At 37.4% G+C, this 9,776-nt stretch overlaps 1 protein-coding gene across 2 annotated transcripts in view; it reads left to right on the top strand.

Moving 5' to 3' along the window:
• Window positions 1-9,129, top strand: part of LOC110458010 (adenylyl cyclase-associated protein 1-like) — a 107,701-nt gene extending 98,572 nt beyond the window's left edge. For both annotated transcript variants that reach the window (XM_021509535.1, XM_021509536.1), the window contains 6 exons: window positions 2,816-3,008; window positions 4,657-4,832; window positions 5,948-6,071; window positions 6,855-6,937; window positions 8,067-8,207; window positions 8,680-9,129. In XM_021509535.1, the coding sequence (XP_021365210.1) occupies window positions 2,816-3,008; window positions 4,657-4,832; window positions 5,948-6,071; window positions 6,855-6,937; window positions 8,067-8,207; window positions 8,680-8,757 (795 nt within the window). In that variant the 3' untranslated portion in view covers window positions 8,758-9,129. The remainder of the gene's footprint in view (window positions 1-2,815; window positions 3,009-4,656; window positions 4,833-5,947; window positions 6,072-6,854; window positions 6,938-8,066; window positions 8,208-8,679) is intronic.
• Window positions 9,130-9,776: the final 647 nt, after the last annotated feature.

The following is a 9,776-nucleotide window of genomic DNA, read 5'->3' as shown; positions in this document are numbered from 1 at the left end:
GGGGGAGGGGGGGGGGCATTCAGTGGGTTCCTGGAGATCAGTGTTTTGTTCCCATTGATGTAAGGTTTGATTGCTGGAACAACTTGTGGAGCCAAAATAAAGTTATAATCATTTAACTATAGTATGGTAGTAATTAGATTTGTGTTGGGCTAAGCCAATGTAAAGATAACACTGTAATCCACAGGTATTGGACTGTAATAATCTTCACTTTTCACTTACATCAAGTATGTATTTCATTTCAAATTAACATCTTAATCAATTAAGAAGTTGGAAGTTTTTTTCTTGAAATCTCAAATCCCCTCAAACAGACACTAGTTCTCTTCTGAGTAAGTATTCATCATTAACTTTCTGATTTCAATAATCCAATCAAAACTGGTGATACTACAGAGTAGGCCTAAATTACTAGTAACATGATCAACTTATTAGTGGCCATTGGTATATCAATACAGTTGTATCATCAACAGTCTCTGAGGTTAGTGGAGGAAGGGAGGTAATACAGATATAACAAAAATAATTTCAGGAGTGGGAAAGTACAGAAATTAACTCTTGGATAAAAAGCTCTTGGGTAAAATACCATAAAATAAATACCAAGCATTTGTGTAAGAGTTATTTCCCTTTTAGTAGTATTATGCAATCATTAAGAACATCTCAATGCCATCAATGTTAACGCTTTATTGGATCTAAATGTTCATGAATTAATCGGTTAAGTTGAAAAAAAAATCATTCCTAAAAGAGGCTTAACAGGTATTTCTGCACAGAACTCTTTTTGGAAAGGAGTTACATTTCAGATTAAGGTAGTGTACCCACTTAACCTAGAATGTCACATTACATATTTACAGATTTATTATTTTTTATTTCTTACTTTTCGAAATTTAACAATATTTAAAAATACATTGGATACTTTTAAGTGATGTTTACTACTCTAGAATCATGGTGTTTACATTATTAGTGGTAACTCGGGCCTAGGACTGACACAGACTATGTTATGGTGTTTACATTATTAGTGGTAACTCGGGCCTAGGACTGACACAGACTATGTTATGGTGTTTACATTATTAGTGGTAACTCGGGCCTAGGACTGACACAGACTATGTTATGGTGTTTACATTATTAGTGGTAACTCGGGCCTAGGACTGACACAGACTATGTTATGGTGTTTACATTATTAGTGGTAACTCGGGCCTAGGACTGACACAGACTATGTTATGGTGTTTACATTATTAGTGGTAACTCGGGCCTAGGACTGACACAGACTATGTTATGGTGTTTACATTATTAGTGGTAACTCGGGCCTAGGACTGACACAGACTATGTTATGGTGTTTACATTATTAGTGGTAACTCGGGCCTAGGACTGACACAGACTATGTTATGGTGTTTACATTATTAGTGGTAACTCGGGCCTAGGACTGACACAGACTATGTTATGGTGTTTACATTATTAGTGGTAACTCGGGCCTAGGACTGACACAGACTATGTTATGGTGTTTACATTATTAGTGGTAACTCGGGCCTAGGACTGACACAGACTATGTTATGGTGTTTACATTATTAGTGGTAACTCGGGCCTAGGACTGACACAGACTATGTTATGGTGTTTACATTATTAGTGGTAACTCGGGCCTAGGACTGACACAGACTATGTTATGGTGTTTACATTATTAGTGGTAACTCGGGCCTAGGACTGACACAGACTATGTTATGGTGTTTACATTATTAGTGGTAACTCGGGCCTAGGACTGACACAGACTATGTTATGGTGTTTACATTATTAGTGGTAACTCGGGCCTAGGACTGACACAGACTATGTTATGGTGTTTACATTATTAGTGGTAACTCGGGCCTAGGACTGACACAGACTATGTTATGGTGTTTACATTATTAGTGGTAACTCGGGCCTAGGACTGACACAGACTATGTTATGGTGTTTACATTATTAGTGGTAACTCGGGCCTAGGACTGACACAGACTATGTTATGGTGTTTACATTATTAGTGGTAACTCGGGCCTAGGACTGACACAGACTATGTTATGGTGTTTACATTATTAGTGGTAACTCGGGCCTAGGACTGACTTGGTGCTTTACCCTTGACCAGTGAAAGTGAAATATTTCAAGGTTTATTTTGGATAAAAACAAATGCCTTCTGTTGAGATAAAAATTCAGTGTTGAATTCTTGTCTCTAGAATCTGAATAGTTAACATCAGTATTCTGTGAAAGTCTGCCATAATGATAACAAATGCTTATGTCTTATCAAAATTCTGCACATTTGGGGTGTTTTAAATCTTGTTGCCATGGTAACTAATTTTATCATCTATCAGTGGAACTCTCTAGAGTAAGGTTTGAAAATACCTTAGATAAAAAGTCGAGGGCAGTGTGAGGAATGATTTCCAAATGTTGACCATTGAAATTTCTACTGATATATGGTCAGTTTGAGTGATCTGGTCAGCGGTATCAGTAATGTTGAATAGATGTGTGAGATTCTGGCCATTTGCTGTCCAAATAGTTATTTATAAATCTGGGGTACTGCACGGCCCAGTGATGGAGGTCAACGATTACAAGAATAAAATGGGGATAAAAATGTCAGAAGTCATCTACTTGTTGGAATAAGAAGTGATATGTTCAGGTGGTATTTTATTTTTGCTGTCATTGTAAAATGAAGTTTAAGTCAAATACAACAACATGCATGCGATTAGCAGTGGCTTCATATTTAAGACAGATTTTTATAATTATTTCAAAATGAACAAAGTTTTAATTTACACAAATTACTATCAGGACTTAGTTTGTTCTGAATNCAAGTTTGGACATTTTGTTTTAGGGAGGAGATGCTAGCACTTTTTCTGCTGGAGCACCTGCTGCCAGCTCAGGAGGACCCCCAGCTCCACCACCACCAGGCCCCCCACCACCCCCACCACCAATAGTTGATGCCCCCACAGGATCCACAGGAAGCTCTACTGATGGAAGGGCAGCCTTGTTCGACGCCCTTAATAAGGGCGCTGACGTCACCAAAGGTAGGTCATGCAACAGTACACTAGGTCAGGTGAAGGTACACTAGGTCATGTGATGGTACAACAGGTCATGTGACAAAACAATAGGACATGTGACAGTACAATAGGTCATGTGACAGTTCAATAGGTCATGTGACAGAACAATAGGTCATGTGACAGTACACTAGGCACTGTAACAGTACATTAGGTCATGTGAAAGTACACTAGTCACTGTAACAGTACATAAGGTCATGTGACAGAACAATTGGTCGTGTGACAGAACAATAGGTCATGTGACAGTTCAATAGGTCATGTGACAGTACACTAGGTCATGTAACAGAACTATAGGTAATTTAAAAGTACAATATGTCATGTGATGTACACTTGGTCATGTGACAGAACAATAGGTCGTGTGACAGTACAATAGGTCATGTGACAGTAAACTAGGTCATGTGACAGTACACTAGGCACTGTAACAGTACATAAGGTCATGAGACAGAACAATAGGTCGTGTGACAGTACAATAGGACATGTGACAGTACACTAGGTCATGTAACAGTACTATAGGTCATTTAAAAGTGCAATATGTCATGTGATGAACACTAGGTCATGTGACAGTACAATAGGTCATGTTATGTACACGAGGTTCTTTGACAGTACGATTGATCATGTGATATACACTTGGTCATGTGACAGAACAATAGGTCGTGTGACAGTTCAATAGGTCATGTGACAGTACAATAGGTCATGTTATGAAAACTAGGTTAGTTGACAGTACATCAGGTCATGTAACAGTATACAATTGTTTCATTGGTACTGGGGGAACAGTCAAATTTTTGACCCTCGGTAGCAGGGAAGACCTAGGGAACTGTTTCCTAGGTCTTCCCTGCTACCGAGGGTCAAGGATTTGACTGTTCCCCCAGTACCAATGAAACAAATGATTTATTACCCGACTCTCTATTGAAGAAACTTCATGAATTGTGCGAGTCAGGATAAATGACTCTATGGAAGGAAAGAAGATTTAATTCTTTATTATTTAAAGTCCAAAACTCGTTCAGTTGTTCATTACTGCAGCTTTCGTCGATCATAACACCTTTCTCTGCACAATATTTATCCAAAATATTCACAGCTCCCTTTATGACGTTTGTTATAAAAAGAGAGTCCTTATTGTCCATAACCAATTCCAAATTGTCAGAAACATCCTCAAATCTGCCGTTATTCGCCATTTTTACTAGACGACAACAAACAAATCTGTATCAATAAGACGCTTGAGTGGGGCCGCCGATTGTCGCGCATGTAACAGTAAGTGTGCAACAGCTGACTGTTGCACCCTGACATTATTTTACGGGTTTTCAGTCTTTTCCAGGGAATTTTTATTAAAACAGTCAAAAATACTTCATATACACTTATATAAATAGAGAGTCAGGTAATAATACACTTTATCATTAAACAGTACACTTAGTCATTAAACAGTACACTTTATCATTAAACAGTACACTTAGTCATTAAACAGTACACTTAGTCATTAAACAGTACACTAGGTAATGTGATGGTGAGGTTGGTTTGTCATTAAACAGTACACTAGGTAATGTGATGGTGAGGTTGGTTTGTCATTAAACAGTACACTAGGTAATGTGATGGTGAGGTTATTGACAAGGTTACTATATTACAGGCCTTAAGACGGTGACTGATAAGATGAAGACACACAAGAATCCAGCACTTAGACAGGGACCTGCTCCCTTTAAGGCCCCAGTCAAGGCTCCCCCCAAACCTGCTCCAAAACCCGCAGCTAAAGTGGTGGTCAAACCTCCTGTTACGGAGCTACAGAATGGCAAGAAGTGGGTCGTGGTAAGTTATTATAGTAGTGTAAAGTTGTTACATGTCTGGGGAACAGAACTCATGTCCAGAGGTGCTGGAGAAGACACACAGAACTATTGTCCAGAGGTGCTGGAGAAGACACACAGAACTCTTGTCCATAGGTGCTGGAGAAGACACACAGAACTATTGTCCAGAGGTGCTGGAGAAGACACACAGAACTCATGTCCAGAGGTGCTGGAGAAGACATGCAGAACTATTGTCCAGAGGTGCTAGAGAAGACACACAGAACTTTTGTCCATAGGTGCTGGAGAAGACACACAGAACTCATGTCCAGAGGTGCTGGAGAAGACATGCAGAACTATTGTTCAGAGGTGCTAGAGAAGACACACAGAACTATTGTCCAGAGGTGCTATAGAAGACACACAGAACTATTGTCCAGAGGTGCTAGAGAAGACACACAGAACTATTGTCCTGATGTGCTGGAGAAGACATGCAGAACTATTGTTCAGAGGTGCTAGAGAAGACACACAGAACTATTGTCCAGAGGAGCTGGAGAAGACACACAGAACTATTGTCCTAGGTTCTAAACCATGAAACCACTGAATTGTTCCCAGAATAGATGAACATGCTTTAATTGTTAATACACAAATATTAATGACAAAAAAATAAACTTAATGTAATTTCAAGATTGCAGTATCAAATACTCTAAAAGAGTGAATGAATACAATGATAAATAATGAAACATTTTTAGGAGAATTGATCTTAGTATCAAAAATGCTATCATCATGGGCCAAAGGTAAATTGTATTTTGCATGTAACAGTTTGTGGGGGTGAAATGTCTCTGTTTCACACTAAATGTGGAAAGAACCTAAAAACCATCATTCATTGCCATTAAATAAGACCATAAGGTTACAGTCACAGTTTATAAAGAATGCGATTTGTTTTTAAAGAATCTTACATTTTGACAATGCTTACATGCTAAGTATGACATTTCTTCCTTATTGTGGTTTAGTGTGTGGTATTTTCTGAGCCTACTATCTAGATGATTAAACTCTTATTTATATCACCAGCTTTGCTAATTGCTAACATTCTTGTTGACCACCATTACGGTTTTGGTGTGATGACCTGCTGTTTGTTGTTTGTAGGAGAACCATGTGGACAACCCAAACATCCAGATTACAGATACCGCCATTAACCAAACTGTTTACATCTACAAATGTCAGAAATCAACCATCCAGATAAAGGGCAAGATCAACTCCATCATCGTAGGTAAGGTCAAGGTCAACTGCCAAGGTCAGATCCATCATTGTAGGTAAGGTCAAGGTCAGCTCCATCATTGTAGGTAAGGTCAAGGTCAACTACATCATTGTAGGTAAGGTCAAGGTCAGCTCCATCATTGTAGGTAAGGTCAATGTCAACTGCCTAGGTCAGCTCCATCATTGTAGGTAAGGTCAAGGTCAACTACATCATTGTAGGTAAGGTCAAGGTCAACTACATCATTGTAGGTAAGGTCAAGGTCAACTACAATCATTGTAGGTAAGGTCAACTTGTTACATTGGTGAGACCTTGTTCAATCATAGTAGTGAATGATAATTTGCAGATAATGATGCCCTATTACTCTTAATTCTAAATCCATGATAGCTTCTGCTAGGTGAACATAGTGGATGTATATCTTCGTAGCTAGCCCTTGTTCAGAGTGGACTCATTTAGGGTCTAGGGCAGGCCCCTTGGTAGGGACAAGGCGTACAACAAGTAGAGTTTTTTGTTAGGTGTTTTAGTTTGAAAATTTGGATTCACCTGTGTACCAGCGTATAGGCAGCTACGCGCCTGTATATATTGTCACGTATGTGTTATATACTGTTAAATACCCCCAGAACAAAGTATGGGGGTAGGGCTTATACTGGAATTGGGGTGTCTATCTGTCCGTCATGCTAAGGACATAATTTTTCCTGATGTACAAATTCCAAAAAACTTGACCGATTGTATTGTAACGTTTTTGTGGGAGTGATTATTTTCAATGTATAACACTTATTGTTTTGTATTTATTTACAGATAGCTGTAAGAAGGTGGGCGTGGTATTTGATGATCTTGTGTCTTCCCTGGAGTTCATCAACTGTCAGAGTGTAAAAGGACAGGTAGATGCTGATAAGTGGATTTGGGTCAACTATATAGTTACCTAGATTTATCATATGATCTACACAGATTTTATCTAAAATGAATAAAGTTCAACTGACATGATTGGTAGAATAACTGTCATATCTGTTGGATAATATTTTGGTATTGGTAATGCTTCTGCTGATATCTCTATTATATCTAATTTATCGCAACATCCCCACCATTGTTTTGATGATTTTTGATTGTTTAATAGAGGATTTTAATTTAACCACAGTGTTCTTTTTCCTAAAAATATGGTAAAATTGATAATTATTAAAGAAACAACATTATGCTGTGATGCCGCAAAAAATCTCCCTACTTCAAAACACAAATCTCCCTACTTTGTGATCCAAAGACATCACATGTATGAGGTTGTGTGGTGTCAACATCACAACATTACTTGGCCCCGTGATAAAATACATGTATCCCTTACTATTCATCCAATTGATCTTAAAACTATTTTTGAAAATTACAAAATGAAAATTCACAAATCTTTTATTTGACTGCACCAGAGTTTATTACATAAATTGTGTTTATTTGGCTTAAAAGAAATGAAACTATCAAAAAAGCTTGCCTAAACATTAACCTGTACAAGTCCAGTTTGTAAAGCACCCTGGTTCTATGGTTGGTGATATCTGTTACCATGTATGAGGAACCAAATACAGTAGAAATCTCATTATCTCAACCCAATGGGAGAGATATAACTGGTTTAGATATCGCATCGTACACTATTAAAACAATTTTTACTATTGAGGGACATGACCGAGGTTTGAATAATTGAAACTTTCTATAGTTGAGGTTTGGATAAGTGAAAGTTTCTATAATCGAGGTCCACATAACTGTTCATCTACTGTACATCCAATTTAATTAATTGACACGCTCTGAAGATCAAGTATAATTTTATTTGAATCACATGACTTGGTAACAAGTGTTCAGTTTCTTGTTGAAATGGTTTAAGAATAGCACTGGCCTGTCAATAAAACACTATAACAGGGTCTATAGATAGAAGTATTGACCTCATATTGCATGTGTTATCGCAACAATACTGACCAGGTTATTAGATAAACATGTTGACCTCCCTGACTGTCATTAACTGTTCTGTTTAACAAGGTGATTGGAACGATGCCGACTGTATCAATAGATAAGACCGACGGTGCCCAGATCTTCCTCAGCGAGAGCTCTTTGAAAGCTGAAATTGTCTCGGCCAAGTCCTCAGAAATGAACGTTGTTATACCAAAGGATGGTGACTTCGTAAGTGGAAGCTGGTAGTTTAAAGAACTGGTGTTAACGATAATATTCTTTAGGGCCCCTCATCAGACATACAGGTGCCCTATAGCAATCACTGTGTCTGTCTGTCTGTCTGTTTGTCTGTCTGTCTGTCTGTCACTCGGTCCACACTTTAGTTTTTGGAATCCAAAAGACTAATCTTTCCGATATCCGACAATGTGGAGGGTACAGTCCTTATCTAGGAATCAAAAAGTCTGAACTTTTAGGAATTTTACATGGTGATACATTGTGATATAAAGATGGGCAAAAGGGTTTTAAATAAATTTAAAGGTCAAGGTCACTGTTCACAATTAAAAAGATGCTATTTCAATATTGAGTCTTGCTAATTCATGCAAAAATTAAACTCCTACGAAAATCATGTGATTTGGTGATAGAAAATTTAAAGCTGTAAAACCTCCCAAATAAACCAGCTTATGATGTTGTTTTTATGTTTCAGGTGGAATTTGCTCTCCCAGAACAATTCAAGACGACTTTTGACGGCAAAAAAATGGTCACTGTCATGTCCGACATCTAAACATTTATTGGAGAAGATTGCCACCTGTTGGACACATCTTGAACTATACTTAGCAACTCTCATATCATTCCAAGTTTTACAAAAGAGATTTGGAATCTGGCCGCTGGATTTTGACAGATTACATTCATCACAACTGAGAACTTATATTTTTGAAGAAAAAATAAATAAATAACATTATGGCCGCATTTATAGCTTTATAAATCAATGTACCCAAAAACATGTTAACAGCGAAGATAAAGAATTGTGTATGCTGAGGATTTTTCAAAGTATCACTCCAAAATTTAATACCAGGTATCTGGGAATTTCTTTTTTTTTTACATCAGGGAATCCATAAATTTTCAATAATTAACGGGAAAATGGGAGTCGGGGGTGAAGAAGTTTAAATGANGCTGTCGTTGTGATTTGCTTGCTGTGCTCTGTCGTTGTGATTTGCTTGCTGTGCTGTCGTTGTGATTTGCTTGCTGTGCTCTGTCGTTGAAATACATTTTTTTAGACGAGTTTGAAATATTTGTAAATGAACAAAAGATAAACCCGTTGCTACAAGTGCTGAATTTATACACTGTTTAGTTTACATTGTTACTTTTATGAACTAGTGCAATTATTTGTAAGAATTAACATAAAATGATTGATTATGCTGTGTTAGGTTTTCATTTGCCTTCGGAAAACATCCTTAGACTTTCATTTATTTTTTTATACACCATCGACCATGTACCAGGAGACGTGAGATTTCATGTAAATCTAAATGTATTTTCCTAAACAAAATCATCATGGTCATTATTAGCAGCAAATTGTAGCAATACTTGATAACACAACGGTCATACAAACAACAATCATAATTTTTATTGATAACTAGTTTTTATATCATCACAGCAACCACTAAGTACCATTAGTCAATTTTTGTTTTGTTTTTATAACAAATTTGTTCATCGTAAAAAATCTGTAGTTACCTCCCTTAGACCATTGGCTTGTAACTGTGATTACATGAAATCCAATTTTAATTTGGATTTTTTTCCCCAGAG

Source organism: Mizuhopecten yessoensis, unplaced genomic scaffold, assembly GCF_002113885.1.
Source record: "Mizuhopecten yessoensis strain PY_sf001 unplaced genomic scaffold, ASM211388v2 scaffold9399, whole genome shotgun sequence".
Taxonomy (NCBI): Eukaryota; Metazoa; Mollusca; class Bivalvia; order Pectinida; family Pectinidae; genus Mizuhopecten; species Mizuhopecten yessoensis.
The sequence above is the reverse complement of the archived record's forward strand: the minus strand, read 5'-3'. Positions and strand labels throughout refer to the sequence as shown.